Here is a 27,814-nt window from a genome sequence, read left to right as displayed (position 1 = left end):
GATTTATCAATCTGTGCCTTCCATTATATATTTTTTTCAATTTGATGGTCCAACTGACCTCACATTTCATCCCAGTACTATAGTTGATCTCCATTCATTCATTCATTCATTCATATTCTTCATTTTTTTATATAAATAACTCAAGGCAGTGAACACATCCAACATTCCTTTCTTTTCCCATTTTTCCCCACAGCAACAAAACTGTGGGATGGGTTGGGCTGAGAGTGTGACTGGTCCAAAGTCACCCAGTCAGCATATATGCAGAACTAGAACTCACAAACTCCTGATTTCTAACCTGTGCCTTAACCACTAGAACAAATCGACTTAAATGTAATTAGAAGAGCAATATGAGCAAACCCAATTATTTGCTATTCTTATGTGCTTTGCAATCAGAATCTTTATTTTTACAAGATCTACGATTATTACATAATATATTGTTATTAATTATCTTATAGAACTGAATTTGGACTTTTGATCATCCATCCCTGATAAATGATCCTAGTTAAGCATTTTTCTTTTTATTTCACTTTACAGTGGGAATTACTGATATGATTTTTGCAATACATGGAAATAAATTTTTGGAACCAACCAACAACCTTGTATCTATCAATATGATACAAAGAACATATTAAGAAGATTAAGGTATAAACATAGAAGAAGCAGAATATAAGAGCAATTAACACAAATGAATAGACATTATTAACACAATAAAAAACCCAGAATATACAAAGAAACTTAAAGAAAGCTTTGTCGCAGCTAATTTCTTCAGGGCTATTTATTTGAGATTTTTCTTTTTACATTTTATGATTGCTAGGGCAACTGGTGTTAATGATAGCTCACAAGATGGAAATGTAACATGAAAAACTACTTTCTGTTTTCAAATATAAACACTGTCACTAAAATTTTTCTTCTTTATTCACATTTCACTCTGCTGCCTAAAAGATGGAAAAAATGTAAATGAATATAGCAGTAGGTGGTGCATATTATATCCATTAGAAACCATAAGAAGAAAAAAGCAATCTTTGTTACATTAGGAGCTTGCTAATAAACACATACTATCCCCAGTACCAATTCAACTTAGTATTTTTCTCTTGCTTCATGAAAGCAAGTTTATTTTGTTCTAAACATGCATAATGTACTTTGGAACGATCTATCAAAACCATTAAGAAGAACTTTCCTATCTCCAACCTGTGTGTCTCCCTACTTGCATGCCCAATTAATAAAGAAGCATTTCCATAATTAAAACAGGGCAATTTCTTTTCTTACCTAGCCACAGCCCCCATCACTACCAATTTTTAAAAAACAACGAAGTCGTCATTTTAGTTCCATATTAATTTTAATATAAAACATTTTATAGTATTCAAAACCTTTGTCCTCTGACACATTTAGAGCACTTTTACCTTACCCAGAAACATCAATGGTACCAAGATTCTATCTTGGGAAAAAAACTAAAAGTCTGATGGTAAAAACAGAAATCTATTTTCATGGTGTTTGGTGGAACCCAAAATTTGACGGAATCCAAAAGGGTACTTGCTATATCAAAATCTACATATTGTTTTTCCATAACCTACATTAGCTCATTGCAAATATCAGGATATTTTTAAAAATATGCATGTCAGCATGAAGAAAAATACCTGTGAACTTTTTCCCCGAGTTAAGTATTTTCTTAAGAATAATCCCAGGGGAAACTGAGATTATACTAATTCCTAGATTTTGTATTGCTTTCGATATCACCATGAAAAATGACTTTATTCAAGCTTTATATTCATAACCCCCTATTTCCAACTTCTTGGGAGATTTTCTTTGAATTAGAAGAAACTTATGTTTTTAAACGTACCGTATATTCCGGCATATAAGGCGACCCGGCGTATAAGACGACCCCCGTCTTCGACACCGAGTCACATGCCTAGAAAGTCATCTTATACGCCGGAAACTACCATTATTTCCGGCATATAAGACAACTCGGCATATAAGATGACCCCTGACTTCGATGCCAATTTTAATGCTTGCAAAAGTCGTCTTATACACCAGAAAGTACAGTATGTTTTTATGTGTTTTATACAATGATTAGATGTGAAATACTAGAATAATTATAATGATAATGAAGTTTTAAATCCAATTCATAGTTCACTGAATAATATTATCACATGAAACATAATAGATTAAAATGAGGATGACAGGACAGATTAAAGAACAAACTATCTCCCATTCCTTTCATGTTTTGTATTCCTATTTAAATTAAGCTAATATTTCAGACTTGTTTTTACTGGGAGCCAAACAAAAATGATGACATGTAATTAATTATACACAGGAGCAATACAATTGATGAAAATTTTCTAACCAGCTTTATTACCATCCATCAAATCTTATTGATCCATATCATTGAATGCATTTCCAAGTTAAACATCTAGTAAAAGCACTGGTATTTTCTTCCTCCTGACCAAGGCAAGCTACGTTTGAATTGTTTTAGTAATAAGAAAAACCATTTCATACAGAAGAAGTACATTGCTTAGATTTTCTGTTTCTAACAGTTTTCAGAATGTTCCCTATCAAACTATTAAATGCATGATTATTTCTTTATGCTTATTTAATGTTTGCAAATAGACAAGAAGAAAGTGCTACATTTTGGCTTCTTCATTCCTCAAATGAGTACACCAAGTATGTTTAAAAGTACCTTAGACCACCTTGTGTACGTCACAGATGAGTAAGAATTATAAAATTATCTTTACCACACTGTATACATGAGTCAGAAATACCTTTTTTTCTGACACTGTACTACTATTTCTGATTTCATAAAATAAAGAAAATATCAAAAAGCTTTTCTGAATAATAGTTCATACAAGCTTGTTATAGATTTCTTATTTCAACTGATAATTATCTCAAATTGCAAATCACAGACAGAAATCAATGAAGGAGAATATTTGTAGTTCAGGTTTGAAATGAGGTATCCTTGGATTTCTTGCAGATATTTTGTTACCGAAACTAAGTAACATCATCAGCAATGATGATATCACCTAGTTTGGGTAATGAAACATCTGCAAGAAAACAGCCAAGCTCAGAGAGCACCAAGGACACCACAGATAGAAATCTCACATCACTAGATGTTAACTTAAACATAATACATCTTGATGGAGAATATTAATATATTTAGCTGAGAATGATGAAAAATCAAGTATAGAGCATAATTTCTTAGTGATTCATGGTCAATTGATCAAGCTCAAGATCTGACACTTCCAGAGAGACACAAACAAGAATTTATAAACCTCAATGTCTCACAGAAAATAGTTCATATACTGCACAGGTCACTTAAGGGATGGAAAATTTTGACTGGGAAGCCATAGAATGATGACACTTCAACATTAAATTAATTTGATACAGGTTGCTAGAAAGCTATTTAAGCATTCAAATGCAAAAAATAATTTAAAAAATATTTTAATATTTTGTTAAACATTAAATATTTTATTTATTAAATATATTAAAACATATTTTAAAAACATATGTATTTTTCTGTTACAACAAACAGCATTACTTGGATAAGTGCAGAAATCAGAAAGGTATGTATTTATTTAGGGAAAAAAGTAAGAATATTGCAATTGTAAAATATTAAGCTCTTTTTAATAGTTATCGGGGTAATATCTTCTATGGCCTTTTCTTCTGACACTCCCTTTTCAACAGCTGTGCCAAATGCTATTGTTTAAGTACCAATTATGATGACTTGATCTGCTATTTGTTCTATTCCATTCTTTGCAACAGTTTCTCAGATTTCCAACTTAATTACCATTTAAGAAGTGAAGGTTCTTTGATCGTTGAAGGTTTCAATCTAAAACTCTATATCAGCTCTTTTCAGTCTAATGTCAGTTTCACTTTTTGAAATTATTCAAATAAACAGAAATAATAGAATGTGTAAAAGAAATGCCAATTATAAATACCATTTAAGAACTGAATCATAATGCTAGAATTCAAGAGTTCTCCTAATTTCTAAAATTAGCCCTTAGAATCTTGAAGAAATCACATAACTAGATTCTGAATGCCAATGTATTGCTTATTTCTTTTAATCCTTTTATTATAATCTCCTTACCTGAGTTGTGGCTATTTACTGATTTCTCTGTATAATTTACTTCATAAATTATCAAGTTATAGATATATATGACAGTCCCATGGCTTCTCATTTAAAGGGTGTTATATTTAACTTTGCTATTAATAAAAATTAAGGATTTGGGTATTTTTAAAGAAAAGAAACAAAGATTAATTTCAGAATAATTTGATTCACAATAAAAGAAATTGGTTGCTTAAAGAAGAGACAGATTGCAGAATTAACTATAACTATAATTAAGCAAGTTCAGCTCAGCTCACATTACATATGGATTTAGTACCTATCTGTCGGGAAATGAACATCATGGATGACACTGAGTTAGAACTAGCTATTCATTCTTCTATCATGTCCTCTCAGATTATTTTTAAATTTTTAAATAAAGGCAGTGGAACAAGGTGGATTAATCTAAATATGAAGCATTTGAAGTATATGAAGACACTCTGACTGTCCAAATGACTATAATTAATTAACTGTGTATCATTTAGGTACATGTTGAAAGATAAAATGTTTTCCTAAATTTACAAGAATCTAGGTCTCTAAAAGATAATTAGGTATGGGCAATTAATTCCCCTTGATGCAGAATCATTGTAATGCATGCATTCAATGCTGATACCAGTGTATTCCTTTTTTAAAAATAAAATAGCACTAATTAAAACGGAAGCATAAGAATATTTCATTTTATAAATTAATTATAAAGTGATATTGAAAAGGAATTTCCAAAATGTTAGAAATGGATAACTTATGCCTGCACACCTGCAAAAATAACATCAGCTTCATATCATTGGCACTAGTTCCATTTTTAAAATAATAAATGGTCAGCATAAATTTTAGGTTACCAAAGAAATCCCTCTGAGAATTACCTAGATCGTTTATCATATTAATACTATATTAATATAACAGTTTCACCATAATGGCACTTCTAAATGTTATTAAATGACAAACTTAAACTTTTGGGACATAGATATATTGATACATGTCAAAAACCTCCAGCAATTATTGTGGCTATCATGCCTAATGGAATGTTAGGTTGATCCAATGAAACTATTTGAAACTATCTGTAACCCGACAAAATTATTTGTTATGAGTTATGTTAACCTCTCAATGATGAAGAATCATACAGTATTAAATATGTTTCTTATGATATTATGATATAGTTCCACATAATGTGTTTTCATTTATATTGAACACTTCAGGGAAAGTTCAGAGTTAAGTTAGTTAAGCATGAAGATTAAATTTTATTACACTATACCAAAAGTATCAAACGGCTGGCTTGCGGGCCGGTTGCATCATGCAGAGGCTGCACCCACCCCAGCTCCAGCAACATGAAAAAAATCATGATACGTCACGACATGTCACATGATGCAGTGAGTTTGACACCTGTGTGCTATACCTACAGGTTCACGCTATTTATTACTAAATTTGTTAATTGTTAATATGGAATGGGGATTAAAGATATTGATTTGATAACATATTAATGAATATTAAATAGAGAAATGAAGTTAAGAAAAGTTACCCTTCTCTTCAAGAAGGGACTTCTTTATATAAAACCTGCCCTAAACCTGAGAACTACATATTCCTATCTCATCAACTTCACTTGTATCACACTATGCATGAGAGTACTTTGCCTCAGTAAAATGCTGTACTACAATCACAAGGAAGGCTGTGCTTCTTGAACATATCTCTCCTCTCAGAAACTAAGAGTACTTCCAAGGCCTTTGAAGCTGAGGCGAACAGAAATTAAGGGGAACACAGAGGTTTTGACCTACAAACTGGCATTTGATCATTCTTGGTTCCTTACACACAAAGATTGGCACCAGAATTGATTCAGGCTTTAATATGTTTTGGCATGACGTATTGTTTCATTTCAGAAAAAAAACCAGATATTTATTTTATGTATTCTGAAGTATTACCATAATTTTGAAAATATAATAGTTGAAAGTATGGAATTTTTTCTAGATATTTAAGATAAATAATTTTTGAAACTGAACTTTAATATATGCAACATCCTTTTACATTACAACAATAAAATAGGTTTTATATAAAGGAAAGCTATAAAGGTGTTCAATTAGCAGTGAAAATTTATCACCTCACAAATAGTGACAAAATTAAATTCATTGTATGAGCTGTTCATAATCATTAGATTTAAATTAAGATTTTATCATTTACACTTACAGTTGACACTGGTCTCCTTTGATTCCTTTGGTTGTGCAGAAGCATTTTCCTGTTTGCATGTGACAAATATTTGCATGGCCACTGCACGTGCAAGCTATAAAATCAGAAAGGGTTTAACAATTATATTACAATTATTTTAATACAATACTTTGTATATCAACACTATACATTTGATGGAATGATGATTATGACCTGAACATTAACAGTCCCTTCCAAAAAAGGGATCATTCAGTCTCATTAGGTTTTAACTAACAGAAAAGAGGATATACTATAGTGATTTTTTTAAAAAATATATATTTTTATCTTCCAAAGCAATTCCCTTCTTGCAAATAAAAAGACGGAGGGAGGGAGCAAGGGAGGGAGCGAGGAAGGAAGGAAGGAAGGAAGGAAGGAAGGAAGGAAGGAAGGAAGGAAGGAAGGAAGGAAGGAAGGAAGGAAGGAAGGAAGGAAGGATTAAAAAGTGAAAATGGAGGCATGGTATTTATCAGAGAAACTAACTTATAACTTTAAAGTTCTTAAGTATATAGTTCAATATTTTTGGGAATATATCTCAAATTTGTTCTTTTCTCAAATATAATAAAATGCATAATGATATAAGCAATAATATTAGAAAAATAACATTTGGAGAAATCAACATTAAGCCCAAGAAGTTATCCTTTTTTCTATCATGTAAGCATTTAAAAATAAAATAATAAAGCTAAAACTAAAAGCAAAAAAGAGATATTCAAATAATCAATTGAATTAAGAATCGTATAAAACACACTAATCAATCAATCAATCAATCAATTAATCAGAATAGCGCTGGAAGGGACCTTGGAAGTCTTCGGGTATAACCCCCAAGACCTATAACATTTCAGATAGATGGTCTTCCAGTCTTTTCTTAAAAACCTCCAGTGATGAAACACCTACAACTTCCAAAGCAAGCTGTTATGAAGTTTCTCTTTAATTCCAAGTTGCTTCTCTCCTTGATTAGTTTCCATCCATTGTTTCTTGTCTTCCCTTCTGGTGCTTTGAAAAATAAGTTGACTCCCTATTCTTTGTGGCAGCCCTTCAAATACTGGAATAATGCTATCTCAGAACAAGAAAATGTATTCATTCAAGCAATAATTGAGGACTAGCTTTTTTATAAGCAAAAACCCAAACATTTCCTTTATCAAGGAAACTTTAAGCATGAATCTATTTGTTCCAAAACATCTAATATTCTTAGCAACAATATGAAAATAGTTTATCATAGATATATTTTTGATTTTTTGGTAAAAACCTGGATTTTTCTGATGATTTCTCATTCTGGTTTAGCTTTTTTAGCCTAATTGAAGTGCTGCTCCCTGTTCAAGTTCAGTTTTTATAGCTTTGATCAAATGGGATCAGGAGCTGGAATCACAGTAACCAGCCTATATTTTTGACTGTCGCAGCATTACCTGATTGTGATTTGTGATCTTCCCTGCTTGCTTCCCACAATCAATGGGGAAGCTGGCAGGAAGTTGAAAGTCACATTCACATGAGGTTCTCACTTTAAGACCCATGTGGTTTAACGACAGCAACTGGTATCTGCTGTAGTTGCTATCCCTAAATCGTGTTGTCACATGACTTCACACATTACAGCTGCAATGCTTAGTGATGGAAATTCCAGTCCAATTAACGTTATTATATGAGGATGCTTGTTGTCTAGTCACTAAGTCGTATTCAACCCTTGTATTCTTGTATAATGACGGTAACTGGACTGGAATTTCCATCACCAAACATTGCAGCTGTAATGTATTATGTCATGTGACAGCACTATTTAGGGATAGCACCTCCAGCAGGTACTGGTTGCTGTCGGGTCATTAAGTGAGGACATTTAAATTTAAATGAGGAAATTTAAATGCCACCTTACAATTTTTAGAGTAATTATTTTCCTTTCATTCCAACTCTTATATCTCTGATGTCCTTTGAAAGAGAGAAAGTAATCTTTTTCCTGAACAGACTTGAAACTAGCAAATGTCAACTAACAATATCCTGATCATTTGCTAATTCCTCATTAGGCCAAGCACACCCAAGAGAGCAGCCCACAGCAGTAATGTTGCACTGCAACTTCAAGCCACCTCCTCTTTACAATGCCAAGCTTAGAAAATAAAGGATGCAGTTAGGAAAAGGCTAGAACACTCAAGATATTTTATGATTTAATTCACAACAGCAGATGTATGCTATCCACCAATCCCAATTCTTCATGCATCCACAATTTGAAAATGACTGTTATTCATCTCTTTACAGTAAATGTTCAACAGGAATAAACTATAAATATTCAAGGATGCACTCTCTTTTACTCTAAAGCAGCGGTTCTCAACCTGTGGGTCGCGACCCCATCTGGGGTCGAACGACCATTTCACGGGGGTCGCCAAACAACGCAGTCCGCCATTTTTTTCCCCTTTTCCTTAGCTGTGCTGTTCCCATTTATTCTATTGGCTTTTGAAAGCCAATAGAATAGACTCTCTTGAATAGAGTCTAATTCTATTGGCTTTCAAAAGCCAATAGGAATTGTCCAGGCTGTCTCTGCCCTGCTAAGCCCGCCAAAAGTCCCATTCTGCAAACGGTGCTACAAGTTGTCTGCGGCGAAGGCGAGCTGTCTGGAAGTTTCCACCCCTCCCTGCTGAGCAACTACTAAAAATGTAAGTAAAAGAGGGCCAGGGGTGGGAGGTGGGAGGCCGGCGGGCGCAGGGAGGGTTACTGGCACGTGTGGAGCCCGGCGGGTGCCTCACCTCACTTGGGCTGGGCCAGCTGGTGGCCCAGCCAGTGGTCGGCCTGCTCCATCTCTGCTGCTTGCCAGCCACGCCTCGGTCGGCGCAGGAGGCAGCACCACGCATGCACGGCATTCCCGGCCAGGGAAAGTCCTCGACTTACAACCAGTTGGGTAGTCCTCAACTTACGACCAGTTGGATAGTCCTCAACTTACAACCGGTTGGGGTCGCAGCATTAAAAAGGTTAAAAACTACTGCTCTAAAGTAACACTAGCTACAACTACCCAAAACTCTGAAGTATTTTCTGTGAAATTTACTTGAAATTTTAATTCAACATTGGTAACAAGATACATAGTACAGGAAGTTGTAATTTAAACTTAAGGCTTAATATTTGCCATTTGTTAACTACAATTAATATACTGTATACTAAACAAATTAAGTGGCATAGACATTGAATTTTAATTAATTCTGCCCATTTTAAAAACAAGGAGTTAGCATGGGACAGGATATAAATCACTGCAATAACTGTGTAAGAGGCAAAGCATCAAGGATTTATCTGAGAATTTGACTTCTTTTAGCTAAAAAACCCTGTTGCTTATATAAGAATTAATGTTCTGCTGTCATTCGTGAGCAGGAAAGTCATGCCTCCTTAGCACAAATAATAGACTTTTCAACTCTTCTTTCTACTGACTGCCTGTTGTACCATAACCTTTTATTATTCTCAAGGCTGATGGGATATGCTGGGAAGAGAATACAGAAAAATAATGGAAAATCCATTCTGTGAAGAAAGTATTTAGTAGATCTGGACAGATGTATAATAAATGTAATAACCAACAGTATGATTTCATTCACAATACAGTAGTACATGTGCTTTAAAGAAAAACCCATGACAGAAATTTAACAATAATGCTAGGATTTTTTTTTCTTAAAAGCATGAGTTGTATCTTAATGAACAATATCATTTAATCAGAGCAAGATAATCGAAAAATGAATGAACTTGATGTCATCTTTCATTTGTAGTATTAAAGTTGGAATTTCTGTTATTTTATTGCCTATCTAACTACCAGCAATTCATTGAGAAGCAATAAAATGTTGAAATACAATTGATAAACAATACAAAATGCCAAACAAGGATTATATAATTAAATATGTATTTCTTTTGCTGAAATTGTTCTGAATAACTATGAAGCAAACTGAACTCAGAATCAAAAATGATTTACTATTTATTTTCCCAAAGATGATAAAATAGTGTTTTAAATATCAACAAATACAGTAGTGATTATAAACAGTAGCTTTTACAGCAGACTGAATTATTAGTTTCGTTATCTAAGATCAGAGATCAAAACTGTTATATGATACAAAACATAAATAAAAACATAACCTAATTATCGTTATAGGCAAATCAATAACTATGAATTACAATGAATTCAACAACAGTTCCTAAAATAGGCTCATAGTTCTCCTTACAAAAACTGCCACTGAGCAAAAATAAGCAATTTTCTTAGATCTTTCATCACAGCAGTCTACTATCAGTATTTATCTCTTTTTCTAATCTGGCTGGTTCACTCAGCATGCTGCCAGATGAGCGTTAATGTTGAATGCTAAGATAGGTACAGTATACAGAGTAGTGCATCAAAATATACAAAATTGGTTTTCTTGAATCTTCTCAATAGAGACAAAGAAGAACTTACAGAAACATGTTCTTAAATCTGTTGTCCAAAACTATAGATGGCATTGCACTGAGGGTAGCATGAAAGAAACTATTCTGTGGGGCAGAATATTAGCAAAGGAATTTAAACTGGCATAAAAGCAAAGGCCTGCTCACAGTCTATAGAACTGTAGGAGATAGTATTTAATCCCTCCACAGTTCTCATATAATTTTTATCTCCAGAGATACAACCTCGTTGAAACAGAGGTAAGCTGAAAATTTAAATCTGTACTTATGCTTTGGTTTTTCTGACGAAAAAATGAACTTGTCCTTGAGAATTAATGTTTGTGAGAGGCTTTCATACAGTTTACTTTTAATCAATATTTTAACTGTCAAGTTCTCACATACAGTATGTCTCTAAGGAACTGAGAGCAGTGTGTAAATGTAAAAGTGCCTTTGGACTACACCAAGTCAATGCAAAGCATTACATCGATCAATTTATTTCTGAGCACATTTAATACTCTCAAGTACTTCTACTGACAAAATTATGCACGCAAAGCATTTTCCTTAATACCTTAAATACTTTTAGTGCTGCTGGAAAAATTATCACTGAGAAACAGAGTTATAAGTTTCTGTATCTGTACACTCTGATTTTAATTTTTCAAAGTTAAGATTAGCTGAAGAGTAATTACCCTAAGAATTTAAATTCCTCTGCTTTTTCAATTATATTATGTTTATTTATTTATTTATTTATTTTTAAAATTTATAAACCGCCCCACTCCCGCAGGACTCTGGGCGGCTAACAATAAAAACACCATAAAACATGACAAAACAAACAGTACAATAACAGTCATCCAGGGGTCAGATTTTATAAACCCCAGGCCTGTCGGAAAGGCCAGGTCTTAAGCAGCTTACAGAAAACCAACAGGGTGGGAGCGGTCCGAATCTCCGGGGGTAGCTGGTTCCAAGACGTGGGTGCCATCACAGAGAAAGCCCTCCTCCGCGGCCCCGCCAAATGGCACTGCTTGGCCGATGGGACCTGAAGGAGGCCCAGCCTGTGGGATCTAACCGGACGAAGGGAACTATGAGGTAGTAGGCGGTCTCGCAAATAGCCTGGCCCTGAGCCATATAGGGCTTTAAAGGTAATGACCAACACCTTGAATTGGACCTGGATACCAATAGGCAACCAGTGCAGCTCACGGAGGATAGGTGTAATGTGGGTGTATCGAGGAGCACCCACTATCACTCGCGCGGCTGCATTCTAGACCAACTGTAGTCTCCGAATACTTTTCAAGGGTAGCCCCATGTAGAGCGCGTTGCAGTAGTCCAGACGTGAGGTGACAAGGGCATGAGTGACTATAAGGAGAGCCTCCCGGTCCAGGTAGGGTCGCAACTGGTGCAACGGACAAACTTGTGCAAAGGTCCTCCCAGCCACAGCCATCAAATGATGTTCCAAATTCAGCTGTGGATCAAGGAGGACACCCAAGTTGCGAACCCGCTCCGAAGGGGGTATATTTTCCCCCGCTAGAGTCAACACTGGACAGTCGACATGATCCTTGGGAGGCAACATCCAAAGCCACTCGGTCTTGTCAGGATTGAGCCTGAGTCTGTTAACCCCCATCCAGACTCTCACGGCTTCAAGGCAACGGCACATCACATCAGCCGCTTCACTGAGAGAACTCGGGGAGGAGATATATAGCTGGGTATCATCAGCATACTGATGAAACCTCACCCCGTGCTGTCTGATGATCTCACCCAGCGGCTTCATGTAAATGTTAAATAGGAGGGGGGAGAGGACCGACCCCTGCGGCACACCGCATTCAAGGGGCCTCGGGGTTGACCTCTGCCCTCCCACCAATACCGATTGAGACCGGCCAGAGAGGTAGGAGAACCACCGTAAAACGGTGCCTCCCACTCCCACCCCTTCAAGTCATCGCAAAAGGATACCATGATCGATGGTATCAAAAGCCGCTGAGAAGTCAAGTAGCACCAAGACAGAGGAATAACCCCTTGTTAAATGTTCCAATTATTTAAATTTTTAATTTATCAGTTTGCTAATATAATCAAGCAATCATATAAAGTCTACTGAAAAATAAACTTTATTTATTTAAATAAAGTTTATTCTGAGATGTAAATACAGAATTGCAATTCTACAAAATCTTATAAGGTAAATAAGACTCTATTTTTTCCTAAATATTTCACCATCAACAATTATTCATTCAGTAAATGAATTCAAAATAAAATGGAAATAAAACAGCAACTAAGTGTTGTATTGATTGCATCCATTTATCATGAATGTTTATTGTTTAGTCTAGTCTAGTCTAGTCTAATGAAGAGAAGGACGAGGGGTGACATGATAGCAGTGTTCCAATATCTCAGGGGCTGCCACAAAGAAGAGGGAGTCAAGCTATTTTCCAAAGCACCTGAAAGCAAGACAAGAAGCAACGGATGGAAACTAATCAAAGAGAGTAGCAACCTAGAACTAAGGAGACATTTTCTGACAGTTAGAACAATTAATCAGTGGAACAACCTGCCTCTAGAAGCTGTGAATGCTCCAACACTGGAAGCTTTTAAGAAGAGACTGGACAGCCATTTGTCTGAAATGATATAGGGTTTCCTGCCTGAGCAGGAGGTTGGACTAGATGACCTCCAAGATCCCTTCCAACTTTATTATTATGTAAATTATTATGTTTATATTTTAAAACAATATATCATTGTGTTTCCAATGAGATAATCATATTCTTTAGGATATCTTCAGGATTGGTAATGTAGCTTCTTTCTATTTGAGGTGTAAATACTTGTTTATCAAGTATTGTCTAGCATCGAAGCATCACCCAATTTTCAAATATTTATTTAAACCAACTGTGCCCATTTAAATATTGGGTAACTCCATTACATTACAACTTTGTGAACTTGAAAAACTCTTCAATATTACCTGTGCACTGTCCTCCATTTGTTGGATCTCCATAATAACCAGGCATGCATGTTTCACACTGTTTTCCTGTAGTTAGATTTTTGCACTGGTCACATACATTGCCATTAATGCAGTTGCTATGTCCATTACATTGACAAGCTGCAATTAAAACAAAATAAATAAATGTGTACATATATATGGGAAAAGACAAAAAAATGAATAGTCATTCTTAAAAAGTACAGAACACTGTGATTAGCATTTTTAATCAACAAATGAATTTAGTAAACTGAATAAATATAAATTTAGAGTAGTTCATGGAGAAGAATATAAGAATATAAAGAATATACCTTGGATATATTACTTGCCTATGTGCAATCTAATTTCTTTTATGAGGAACCTTGGATCCCATTCCTTTGCTACAAGATCCTGTTCCTTTGCTACAATGATGACAATGCAGAAAAAAATATATATTGCAATCCAGTTACAGAGAGATGTAATGAGGCAGCTCTGCTATAAAAGAGCATAGCTGTTGGCCATATAACACCTTCAGATAAGGGCTGGCCTTTGTACTCCAAATATCCCCAGGAACTAGCAGAATATATTAAGGAAGAGAATGAAGGCGATCCATAGAAAGAGGCAATTGTCAAACAACCCATGGAAAAACAGTCCATTTCTTCCTATAGCAGCAGCAGTGTCCAGTAACCCAGATTCCTTTCTTTGCCTATGGTGGTACAGTGCCTGGTGAAATCTGTAGTAGATTAAATATGCAAATTTCTTTCACAAGTACTCATTAACCAGCTGCCTGGTCCTGCTATACTTGTTCAAAAACTGCACAAGCAATATCATGTTTCTTATCTTAGGAAAAACCATTATATCCCACTATAGCATTCTGAATTGAATTGATTTAGCACTTAATATTCATGAAAGTCAACTTTCACCTCTTAGCCTCTTTTGAGTGCCCTTATTACTAATTACCCTGTTGTTAACTTACATGGATCATTATTCCTTGGTATCCACAATGCCCTGTACTAATGTAGCATCTCTGCTTACTGCTGCTTCTCTTTTGATAGCTATGAATATGTTTCTGTTTCTTTTTCACACTCTATGGCCAGAATAAAGCAAAATAAATACCAAGGTTGTGCTGATGTACAAACCTAAACAATGCTTGCATCTGCCAGTCAAGGCCTTTCCTTCAAACAATCTCACTTCACAGTGAACTGCCTTTTCATCTCTCTTCCATTTTAAGAGATCACTTTTAATTCCTCATACTGTGAGGGAAACTCAAAAAAGTTTCAAAAATCAATACATATGCTTTGATTTTGACATCAGGTTACCAATTTCCTGAGTTTTCGATTATGGCTATATTGCTGATAGCTATAGATTTTTGAAGATGTGTTATTAGGCAATACAATGTATTAGGACTGTGCAAACTATAGGGAAAAGGTGCTCTGCAACCAACAGGAATATGTAGACAGGACCAGTTTTTGAATCATTAATGCAACAACACAACATGAGCTATTATATAAATGCCAATTATTATACTGATAGAAGAAAACATTCTTTATAATGTTTGTCACTGGTAAAATACTTTGAGTCTTCATACAAAATTGAGTTCCCAAGTATATTTTGACATTTAGCCACAGATGCACTGATGAGCTTAAGTAAGTACTGCAATTTTGTATATTGCTTATATCCAGTGAGCTATTTTAGAGATAAGTATATAATTTATTACCCACAAATCTTTTTTATAGAAGCATGACAAGAAATAAAACCTAAGGCATGATACTAAAGAATAAGTAAATTAGCTTTGATCCAGTTGAATGAATCATATCAATTAAGAAAACCAAATTAATATTTTCTAAACACACATGTGCAGAGCTGTTCTAAATGACTGAATTGATGAGGATAACATCAATTGATTTGATTTGATAACAATAATTGGTTTTCAGTTTTAAGTTGAAAATGTAACTATTGATTTCAAATGTTTCTCAATTCATTGAAAATGTACAACTATGCATGTAAATCTATGCAAATAAGGGTATGATCAATTCCTGGTGGTTTCCACTAATTTTTCAACCCAATGAATTAAGTGAATTTAATTTAAACTGATACGTTAAGCACTAGATACATTGATAATCAAACTATGAGTTATTACATGATGTTTTTACATGATTGATTGATTTCTATGGCATCAATTAAGTTCATGCCAGATTAAAATATTTGGAAAATTCAAAATAATAATCCCATTGAATATATAACTATGATAACATTGTCTCTCACTTGCTTTTGTCATGTTCTAGTTTCAATTAGAAAGAACTTCTACCTAATATTTATCAGTATTTCTTTAAATACTGATTGCTTGTTTTTCAGTGATTATGTTTTACTACATTTCTATGTACAGTTGAAATAGGTAAATTCAGTAAGAAATTTTCATTATACTTTATGCTTCACCTATAAAACAAAGTATATTTCAATGATAGTATAATAAAAAGAGGTTAATGTGATTAGTCTCATTGGTTTTATATGAACAGATATTACATTCATTTCCATAACATGGAGAACAACTAAACTGTTTTGATTCTATATTTGATTCTCTTTATTGAATTACTTCCTATAATTCTGATTAACTAAAGATTGCTGTGTAATTTAATTAATGATCACAATTTGAGAACAGCTAACTGTGGAGTCTTTAACGTTCAGTATCAATTGAACAGAGTTAAATTAAACTAATTAATCAACAACATATAATTTTAAATAGCATTGCTAGTAACCATTAATATAAACCTACCAATCTGGATGAAGATAAAGATCTTGCATAAGGTCTGAAAGTTTTTGAAATATGTTCACTTTTGTTCTTCTGATTGTCAATCCTTTTGACACTAATTCTTTGTGTAGGCGTGTGTGTGTGTTTAAAAAAATGTTGTTAGGTCATTAAAAATCATCCACTATTACAATCATAACAGTAGCCAAATTTGAATTGTTTTTTAACAACAAGAAGTACGCTACTGCTGTCATCCTAAGATGGCAATAAATGCCCTTTTTTTTCAATTTTGCTTATTTTTGTGTTACTAGTCAATACTTAGTATCATTGTTTAACAAAAGACATAGTTAAGTAATAGCTGCTGCTGCATGTTGTACATAATTTTGCCTGGCTCTCTAAGCTCTAATAGTTATTACTTGAACATATTTATTTCTGTCAACCTTTGGAAATATTAGTGATATGTATTTATATTAGTGGAATTTAAGCATGACTAATTATCATTTTTATTTACATTGAGGACCACAATTGGGACTAAAAGAACAGTTAAGAAGACCCAAATGGAAAGGCTGACAAGACCACTACTTCATTCTCTTTCTGAAATACCTCTTCCTTGCTCTTTCTGACATATTTTTTCCACTATCTGTTCCATGAAACATATTAAGTGAGGCTGATCTGAACTATTTTCTTGTAGAGGGTTTTTCATGTAACACCGAGACCCACATGTGGTCTTAGGCCTATAGGATACGTGCCTGTTTTAAAGGACAATTTCATTTGGTTTTTTAAAAAATAAATTGTGGCCTTAATTGGTTTATATTATATGTGGTTGCTTTGATAGCAATCTAAATGTTTTTTTAAAAAGAGTACATGTTACCTTAAAAATAAATAAATTTAGTTTACAGCGAAACTAAATTGTAATCAAATGCTTACTCTCTTAAGAGTTCAGCTAAATGTGGTATCTGTTACATATCAGAACACCAAAACTCTATTCCTCTTCATTTTGGAAAACTGCCAGATAATCTCTAGAATGACTAAATTAGAATGGTGGAACATTTTGAATTTTCCCAGAATGCTTAGCCTCCAAAGATGGTCTGATTTATATAAGCTTTGCTCTTACTATAAATTTATCAATATATAAAGCTCTAAAATTTCTATGCATATGTATTACTAGCCTGGTATTCAAAGAAAACTCCATATAGAATATTTATGTCCTAGCTTTAGTCATAAAAAAATCTTTTAAAAAAAACAACATGTTTACACTATTTCTGTCTGAATCAAAACAACACTTGAAGAAGAGTATCAAAAAAGATAACTTTTTGACTCACTTTTCATAATAGCATATATATTCAGTATGATTTAACAAACTTGAAATTTGACATCATTTTTAAAAGTAGATAACAAGAATAACTGAGGAACATTTTATGAATCAGGATCTATATTTGAAAAACTTTAAAAATATACTAATAAACTAATCAACAAACTATGTTTCCCATATCCCAATCCAAAATTTATCCGATTTTTGAAATTAATCTTCCATAATTTCAATAATCAAAGCGCTAACAACAATAACAAATTCATCATACCTGGGCATTGGATAAAAGACCATTCGTAATTTTTTTCTTTAGCACAAAGGTTGTTGTCAATAACTATTTCAGTAGAATGCATCCCACTGAACTTCACTGGCCCCCTTGCCGAGCCTTCTACACAATGGCCTTTTCCTGTATTGCTAGGATCATTGCACCATCCACATCCTGGATGGTCCAGACATTGACTGCAAGTCCTCAACCCTGAACAGTTTTGAGCTGTAAATATAAGAGATTAAAAAAAATAAAATCAGTAAAAGCTGAGTCTGGGTAAGCCAATTTAGAACTTTTAAGTCTCAATTTTTAATTTTAAGAAATCAGATTGATACAATTAATTTTATTACCACCATCATATCAGCTAGTGTATGTGTCTATGGCTATAGAAGCTCAATAAACCTATTATATATATACGTATGTATGTATGTATGTATGTATGTATGTATGTATATGTATATGTATATGTGTGTGTGTGTATATATATATATATATATATATATATATATATATATGTAGGTCTTTGGTTATTCGGGTTTTCTCCCACGTAAAATTGGAAGTGTCTTGGCGACGTTTCGACGAAGTCTCATTCGTCATCTTCAGGCTGGTGCTTTCGCTTCGTGCTTCTAGGAGCAATGTGTGATTGTAGCTGTTTCTTCCTTTTAACTGTCAGTGGGGGTATGAACTGATTGGATGAGAGCTTGGCTGTGTTCTGATTGGTGGAGGTGTGTTCTGATTGGTTAGGAGCTTGGCTGTGCTCTGATTGGCTGGGGGTTGGCTGTGCTCTGATTGGCTGGGGGAGTGTTCTGTTTGGGTGGGGGCTTTGTTGTGCTCAGGTTAGTCTGAGTTGCAGGGGGGTTTAAAATGGTGAACTGCATTGCTATTTTTTGGCTTCGCGTTCGTGGTCGTGCCTCATCTTCATGGTGGGTGTCAGTTTGCTTCATGTATGGATTGGAGGGGTTTAAAATGGCTAATGGTGCAGCTGTGGTCTGGCTTCTGGTTTGTGGTCGTGCCTCATCATCGGTGTGGCTTTGGGTTTGCTTTTTGCGTGGATGTTTGGTGGTGACATCCTGTGTAGTTTTTGTGAGTGTGGGTCTGGTGTCATTTTTTGTGTTAGGGAGTCGTTTGTCAATAAGGGTTTCCAAATGGCTGGTAGGCGGGAGGTATCATCTTGTTTGTTCATGCTGTGTGGGTGTTTTTCTATCTCCATGGCTTCTCTGATTATTCTGTTATTAAAATGTTCAGTTTTGGCGATAGTTCTGGTCATTTTAAAGTCAATTTCATGTTCTGTGATTTTAAGGTGTTGGACCAGGGAAGAAGTTGGTTCCTCTTTTTTGACTGAGTTCTTATGTTCTTCAATGCGTGCACTTATTCTTCTGTTGGTTTGTCCTATGTATGTGGTGGGACAAGTGGTGCATGGGATTTCGTATACTCCTTGATTTTCTAATTCAATTTTATCTTTGGGATTTCTTAGGATGGTGGATATTTTTCTGTTTGGGCAGAATGCTGTCTTAATGTTGTGTTTGTGGAGGATCTTACTGATTCTGTCTGTGGTGCCTTTTATGTAAGGGAGGAGGGCTTGGCCGTTTTCTTGTTCTCTGTCTTGGGTTTTAGTGGGGGTTTCTTTTTGGATTAGTTTGGTAATCTTATTTCATTGGAATCCATTGGATGTAAGTACATTAGTGAGAGTGTGTAGTTCGGTTTTTAGGTGTTATTCATCAGCTAAGCGTTTTGTTCTAGAGAAGAGTGTCTTGGCTACGGAGTTGATCTGTGCTGGGTGGTGGTGTGAGAGAGCATGCAGATAGCGGTTTGTGTGTGTTTTCTTCTGGTAGATGGTGTGTCCTAGGGAGCCATTGGATTTCTTGTAGACTAAGACATCCAAGAAGGGAAGTTGGTTGTTAGCTTCTGTTTCCATGGTGAACTGTATTTTGGGGTGTAGGCTGTTGAGGTGTGTGAGGAAGTTGTCCAGTTTTTCTTTCCCATGTGGCCAGATTATGAAGGTGTCGTCTACGTATCTGAGCCAGAGTTTGGGTTTATGATCCAATTTTTCTAGAGCTTGGTTTCAAAGTGTTCCATGTAGAGGTTTGCAATGACAGGTGAGAGGGGTGATCCCATGGGTGCTCCTTCTATTTGTTTGTATTTTTGTCTGTTATAGATGAAGTATGTGTTGGATAGACAATGGTTGGTCAGATCTAGGATGTGTTTTGGGGGGTTATATTTGTTTTGGATAGCTGTCAAGGCTTCTTTGATTGGCCCTTGGGTGAACAGGGATATGACATCGAAGCTCACGAGTACGTCGCTGGGGTGTAAGTTTTGTTTCTTTATGATCTCTAAGAAATGGAATGAATTGTTTACGTGTGAGGTGATGGATTCTGCATAGGGCTGTAGTTGTTTGGTGAGAAATTTGGATAGGTTTTGTAGAGGTGAGCCTATGGAGCTGACTATGGGTCTAAGTGGGGTTCCTTCTTTGTGTATCTTGGGGAGACCATAGAGTTAGGGCATCTGGATGATTTCTCTCTGGGAATGATTCTTTGCTGGATCTCTTCGCTAATGGGGGAGGCTTTTATTTTGGATCTGGTGGTTTTCTCCAGGTAGGTGGTGGGATCTGTGTTTAGGGGTTTGTATGTAGAGTCTTGGAGTAGGTTGGTTAATTTGGTTTGGTAGTCAGATGTGTTCATAACCACCGTGGCATTGCCCTTGTCTGCTGGTAAGATTATTATGCTGGTGTCTTCTTTCAGGTTACGTAGTGCTGTCTGTTCCTCTTTGGGTGAGTTGCTTTTGGGTGGCTTGCTGGTGCAGAGGATGTTGGTGACTTCGAGTCTGATTCTGTTAGCGTCGTCGGGGTTGATTTTGGTCAGGCTGGTTTCAACTCCACATATAATGGTTTCAGTGTTTGGGAGTGACTGCAAAGTTGAATCCTTTGGAAAGGACATTGGTTTCGGCTTTGGTGAGGATCCTATCTGAGATGTTATGCACTGTTTATTTCATGTGTGGCTGTGAGGGAGGAGGGTTTGTTTCTGCCGTTCTTGTAGTCTTTGGAGTTTGTTGGTGTGTGTGTCTGTCTTGAGGGTGGTCTGTGTTTCGGCTCTCCAGACGGCAAGTTGTTTGGATTTGTCCCAAAGTGCGGGGTGGATCTTGTTGCTGAGTTTGAGGTGAAATGTGAGGAGATCTTTGTTAATTCGGTCTAGGATCTTTTTGTGTGAAGTTCATTTCTGATTAGGGCCAATTCTGTTCTTTTCAGGATGCGTTTGGTAGCTGCAGAGTTGGAGTGGAATTTCAGTTGGAAACATGTGGGGATTAAATTTTGATCTCGGCAGTTGCGTAGGAATGTGAGGTCACATAAAATGGAAGCTCTTTGGACTTCAAGTTTTTCATAGTTCCTGGTCAGATGGTGGATTTCCTCCCCGTAGAGGTTCGATATTTGTTTTCTGAGGTTTTCGCAGGTGTTTGTATGTAGGTCTTTGGTTATTCGGGTTTTCTCCCACGTAAAATTGGAAGTGTCTTGGTGACGTTTCGACGAAGTCTCATTCGTCATCTTCAGGCTGGTGCTTTCGGCTTCGTGCTTCTAGGAGCAATGTGTGGTTGTAGCTGTTTCTCCTTTTAACTGCCAGTGGGGGTATGAACTGATTGTATGAGAGCTTGGCTGTGTTCTGATTGGATGGAGGTGTGTTCTGATTGGTTAGGAGTTTGGCTGTGTCCTGATTGGCTGGGGGGTTGGCTGTGCTCTGATTGGCTGGGGGGTTGGCTGTGCTCTGATTGGCTGGGGGAGTGTTCTGTTTGGGTGGGGGCTTTGTTGTGCTCAGGTTAGTCTGAGTTGCAGGGGGGTTTAAAATGGTGAACTGCATTGCTATTTTTTGGCTTCGCGTTTGGGGTCGTGCCTCATCTTCATGGTGGGTGTCAGTTTGCTTCATGTATGGATTGGAGGGGTTTAAAATGGCTAATGATGCAGCTGTGGTCTGGCTTCTGGTTTGTGGTTGTGCCTCATCATCAGTGTGGCTTAAGACAACTTCCTCATACACCTCAACAGCCTACACCCCAAAATACAGTTCACCATGGAAACAGAAGCTAATAACCAACTTCCCTTCCTAGATGTCTTAGTCTACAAGAAATCCAATGGCTCCCTAGGACACACCATCTACCAGAAGAAAACACACACAAACCGCTATCTGCATGCTCTCTCATACCACCACCCAACACAGATCAACTCCGTAGCCAAGACACTCATCTCTAGAACAAAACGCTTAGCTGATGAACAACACCTAAAAACCGAACTACACACTCTCACTAATATACTTACATCCAATGGATTCCAACGAAATAAGATTACCAAATTAATCCAAAAAGAAACCCCTACTAAAACCCAAGACAGAGAACAAGAAAACGGCCAAGCCCTCCTCCCTTACATAAAAGGCACCACAGACAGAATCAGTAAGATTTTCCACAAACACAACATTAAGACAGCATTCTGCCCAAACAGAAAAATATCCACCATCCTAAGAAACCCCAAGATAAAATTGAATTAGAAAATCAAGGAGTATACAAAATCCCATGCACCACTTGTCCCACCACATACATCAGACAAACCAACAGAAGAATAAGTGCACGCATTGAAGAACATAAGAACTCAGTCAAAAAAGAGGAACCAACTGGGAAAAAATTTGGGTGAGAAATGTCAAATTTACACAAGCACAGAACTTAAGGGAGAATTTTTATAAAATGTTTTATAGATGGCACCTTGATCCACAAAAAATGTCTTATATGTACCCTGACGTGCAACCCAAATGTTGGAGATGTGGTTATAAGGAGTCTTCCTATTATCATATTTGGTGGTCATGCAGAGAGATAAAAGCATTTTGGATCAAAGTATGGTGGAATATCCAGAGAATTTTTAGAAGGAGGGTAAAATTTACTCCGCAATTATTTTTGTTAGGTATTGTTACAGATTGTGATACAAAGGAGTTGTATTGATGTTAAATTTGATTACAGCCGCTAGGCTGTTAGTAGGACAATATTGGAAGAAGGAATCCTTGCCTACATTGCAGGAATGGTTTCTTAAAGGAGCTTATCTGGCGGAAATGGCAAAGATCTCGGCTTTCTTAAAGCAACAAACGCAAGAGAAGTTTTTTGCTGTTTGGGATAAATGGATAAAATTTATACAATTTAGATTGGGTATACAAAAATATTATATAGTTTTTTTCATAAGTTTTATTTTTATATATATTATAGATAATCTTTTTATATATATAAATATAAAGTTTTTAATTTAATTTTTATTTTTACTTTTTAAGCCTATATTCTGCTCTGGGAAGCTCAGGGGGGGGGAAGGGAGGGGGGGGTTTTGGGAGGGGTGGGGGGGGGGTTTATATGTATTGTTTAGTTTTATTTTTTTTGTATATGTTGTTTCTTGTTTTGTATTCTTTTTTCTTTTTTGTAAAACTTATAAAACTTTTAATAAAAAAAAAAAAAAAAGAGGAACCAACTTCTTCCCTGATCCAACACCTTAAAATCACAGGACATGAAATTGACATTAAAATGACCAGAACTATCGCCAAAACTGAACATTTTAATAACAGAATAATCAGAGAAGCCATCGAGATAGAAAAACGCCCACACACCATGAACAAACGAGATGATACCTCCCGCCTACCAGCCATTTGGAAACCCTTATTGACAAACGACTCCCTAACACAAAAAATGACACCAGACCCTCACTCACAAAAACCACACAGGATGTCACCACCACACATCCACGCAAAAAGCAAACCCAAAGCCACACCGATGATGAGGCACGACCACAAACCAGAAGCCAGACCTCAGCTGCCTCATTAGCCACTTTAAACCCCTCCAATTAATACATGAAGCAAACTGACACCCACCATGAAGATGAGGCACGACCACGAACGCGAAGTCAAAAAATAGCAATGCAGTTCACCATTTTAAACCCCCCTGCAACTCAGACTAACCTGAGCACAACAAAGCCCCCACCCAAACAGAACACTCCCCCAGCCAATCAGAGCACAGCCAACCCCCCAGCCAATCAGAGCACAGCCAACCCCCCCAGCCAATCAGAACACAGCCAAGCTCCTAACCAATCAGAACACACCTCCATCCAATCAGAACATAGCCAAGCTCTCATCCAATCAGTTCATACCCCCACTGGCAGTTAAAAGGAGGAAACAGCTACAATCACACATTGCTCCTAGAAGCACGAAGCCGAAAGCACCAGCCTGAAGATGACGAATGAGACTTCGTCGAAACGTCACCAACACACTTCCAATTTTACGTGGGAGAAAACCCGAATAACCAAAGACCTACATACAAACACCCGCCAAAACCTCAGAAAACATATATATATGACGAAGGGACCTTGGAGGTCATCTAGTCCAACCCCCTGCTCAGGCAGGAAAACCTATACCATATATACACATATATACCATATACACACACACACACACACACACACACACACACACACACACACATATATATATATATATATATATATATATATATATATATATATATATATATATGCAGCCTTCAAGTCTGTATCAATTCAAGTCTGTATAAATTCAACAGAGTTCTTCAGCTGTCTTTTCTTTAAACACAACAAAAAAAGGGTAGCCTGGATAGGATTGCTATCCAGAAAACAAATATTATATCCTGAAATTTGCAAAAGCTTAATTCAAAACTCTTCTGCTGGGGAAATAAGAGTAGATCTAAAACATCCAAGTTTAATTCATTAAATCAAACAGGAAAGAGGTACTTTTCAAAACATCACAAACAATATTTATGCCTATTCACACTTAGTGGCATCAGCTGCTCAGGACTGATTAGATCAGAGCAAATATACAAGCTGTTTAGTAATTCCAGAAGCTTCACATCATTTGCCAATTTCCATTATCAGTTTCAATTTTTCTACAATGGAAATGGGCTAATAATAAAAAAATGGTTAAAAAACCCTTGTCCATATAAATTTCTGCCTTCAAGTCTGTATCAGCTCCTGACCTAAATAAATCCCTGTAATTTTCTTGGTAAGATTTCTTAAAATGCTTTGTCATTGTGTAGCAGAAAATGTTACACATTCAATGAAAAGAGCTAAATAGTAACATTTACAAAGGCTTTTGCTTCTATTCAGTTTGTTCAATTTGTTCTCTCCCTCTGATGTCTTGAGACATTGCACAAATAATTTTATAATATGGAACAGACAGTCCATGTCTCTTAAAATTTTATTCAAGTACATTTCTAAATTAAAATTATGGTTGCTGACCCAGAATTGTTCTTGCAATGCCGTTAGCGACATCAAGAAAACAAAATACCCTCCAGAACAGCAGCCACAAATTACAGCACAAACTAATATAGGGTAGAATGGCAACATCTTACTATTAATTAAATGCATTTGAAAAATAACTGATAAGCCAATATTTACTCTTGGCAAAAATAGAACTAAAGACTTAATATAATTTTGTAGTAATATATATTTTTTCTTTTATAATACTTAAGCTATATAAAGCTGTATTTTGAATACAGGTAGTCCTCACTTAGCAACCACAACTGCAACCAACAACTCCATTGCAAAATATACAGTCATAATGTGAAATATGTGACCAAGCCCAACTTACAGTGTCAGATATGGGTGCAGTCATTAAGCAAGTTACCCAGTCATTAAGCATGACATCATATGCCCATGACTTGAGATTTCCTGCCAGCTGGGTTCAAAAGATGCATGCATAAACTTTTTGCTGTCAGATTATTCAAATTGAATGGAAGCAAACTAGCTCAGAAGCTGGCAACTCAGTCTCCAATAAATAGTAGGCTCTCAACTGTTTCCCACAGTTAAATCTTAATTAAAATGGTAAAAAAATTTGAAGCAACTGTTAAAATTTCATTAAATTCTGTGGGCATGAAGCAAAACTCTGCAAGATCTCATGAAAAATTGACCAACTTTTTGCATAATAACTGCCAAATTCATGTGCAGTGCTCAAGGTGAGATCACAAAGATTTCAAAGATTTACAGCAATGGAGATGTCTCCAGTGTCTACTGCTCTCGGTTCTAGAGGATCACCTTTATTAAATGGGCAAGGCTGGAATGTGGAATTTTAAATTTTTTACTGGCTAGGCAGAAATACAATTTAAAATACAATTCTTTCTGTATGTTATTGAATTGATGTAATAAACCCTATTAGATTTATTTAATATATACCTTTGTAGCCGTGTCTAAAACGACAACTAAATTCAACAGACTTCTTCAGCTGTATTTTCTTTAAACACAACAAAAAAAGGGTAGCCTGGATAGGATTGCTATCTAGAAAACAAATATTAAATCCTGAAATTTGCAAAAGCTGAATTCAAAACTCTTCTACTGGGGAAATAATAGTAGACCTAAAACATCCAAGTTTAATTCATTAAATCAAACAAGAAAGAGGTACTTTTCAAAACATGCCCAAACAATATTTATGCCTACTCACACTTAATGGAATCAGCTGCTCAGGACTGATTAGACCAGAGCACATATACAAGCTATTTAGTAATTCCAGAAGCTTCACATCATTTGCCAATTTCCATTATCAGTTTCAATTTTTTTACAATGGAAATGGGCTAATAATAAAAAAATGGTTAAAAAACCCCTGTCCATATAAATTCTGGACAGGGGGGTGGAAGCAAATTTGTTAACAATTTTCTGGAGTTCTGCCAATTTGTCCAAATCCTTTTAAGAATATTTGAATACAGCAAGAAGCTAATAATTTCTAGGTCATGTTCAGCATAATATAAGTTAGCAACACTGGATTCTCCAGGACAGAGCTGAATGTTGCCTGGCAACCAAAATGGAAAACAGAATTTTTTATCATTTTGTACCCTAAATTAAACTAACATCTTTAAAGGGTTAGGTCTAATCCTTTGTTGTTGTTTTCCCAATCAACATGGAAAAGTTTCAAAATTTATGGATTATGTCAGATTTCTTTAGAAGCATAAGGCTGCTAATGGGTCAGAATAAATCATGTATAGTGATGATATAAAACTTCACAATTCTATCTGGCCCTGCTTGAAAATAAAGGACAACATTAAGAGAAACAAATGGATGAGAGAAGCTAATGAACAGTGAACCAAATTAGATATTGTTGCATTGAATCCTACTTTCAAGCTGAACAAAACAAGTGTGAGACATGATTGTGACTCATGTATTATTTAAAATAAGAAAAGGAATAGAAACTTTCTTAATCAAAATGTGAGTTTCTGAGGGCAGAATAATATAGTATTCCTTAATGATTTAGATATTTTTATAACATTATCGAGAGTAAATTGGGTGGCCATATAAATTTTATTAAATAATAAACAAAAAACATTTGGTAGTCAGGTAGTCTTCGACTTACAACAGTTCACTTAGTGACCATTCAAAGTTACAACGGCACTGAAAAAAACTAACTTATGACTATTTTTCAGCATCCCCATGATCACCTGATCAAAATTTAGATACTTAGCAACTGACTCGTATTTATGACAATTGTCCCAGGGTCATGTGGTTACCTTTCGCAACTTCCTGATGAGCAAATCAATGGGGAAGCCAGATTCATTTTGCAACTGTGTTACTAAACAACTGCAGTGATTCACTTGACAAATGGTAAGAAAGGTCATAATATGGGGCAAAATTCACTTAACAAATGTCTCACTTAGCAACAGAAATTTGCTTTTCTTATTTTAAATAATACATGAGTCACAAATCAAGAACTACCTGTGAGTATAATGTTCTTTCAAAAAAAGTAGATAAATAAATTACTTAAGTAGCAAACCAAATTGCTATAGAATACAAGTTTCCAGCTCAGTTCTATATTCAGATGCTTGTCTTTTTAAGGTGATTGTTTTATTCACCATTATCATTGGGAGTTTTATACTGTGTCATAACATTAGTCTGTCTATTACTTCTACCAGCTCTCATAGCT

The 27,814-nt window shown here is 35.6% G+C and overlaps 1 protein-coding gene across 3 annotated transcripts in view; it reads right to left on the bottom strand.

The window, feature by feature from the left end:
• ATRNL1 (attractin like 1) overlaps positions 1-27,814 on the bottom strand; it is a 523,512-nt gene that overhangs the window by 374,311 nt on the left and 121,387 nt on the right. The window contains exons 18-20 of one of the 3 annotated variants that reach the window (XM_039352766.1): positions 17,883-18,101; positions 13,563-13,700; positions 6,266-6,359 (exon numbers count right to left, since the gene is read on the bottom strand). In XM_039352766.1, the coding sequence (XP_039208700.1) occupies positions 6,266-6,359; positions 13,563-13,700; positions 17,883-18,101 (451 nt within the window). Of the gene's footprint in view, positions 1-6,265; positions 6,360-13,562; positions 13,701-17,882; positions 18,102-26,053; positions 26,182-27,814 lie in introns of those variants that run through there. The other 2 variants (XM_039352768.1, XM_039352769.1) reach the window with 2 other exon arrangements.

This window comes from Crotalus tigris, unplaced genomic scaffold (genome assembly GCF_016545835.1).
Source record: "Crotalus tigris isolate CLP2741 ecotype Arizona unplaced genomic scaffold, ASM1654583v1 scf7180000018468.2839379, whole genome shotgun sequence".
Classification (NCBI taxonomy): domain Eukaryota; kingdom Metazoa; phylum Chordata; class Lepidosauria; order Squamata; family Viperidae; genus Crotalus; species Crotalus tigris.
The sequence above is the reverse complement of the archived record's forward strand: the minus strand, read 5'-3'. Positions and strand labels throughout refer to the sequence as shown.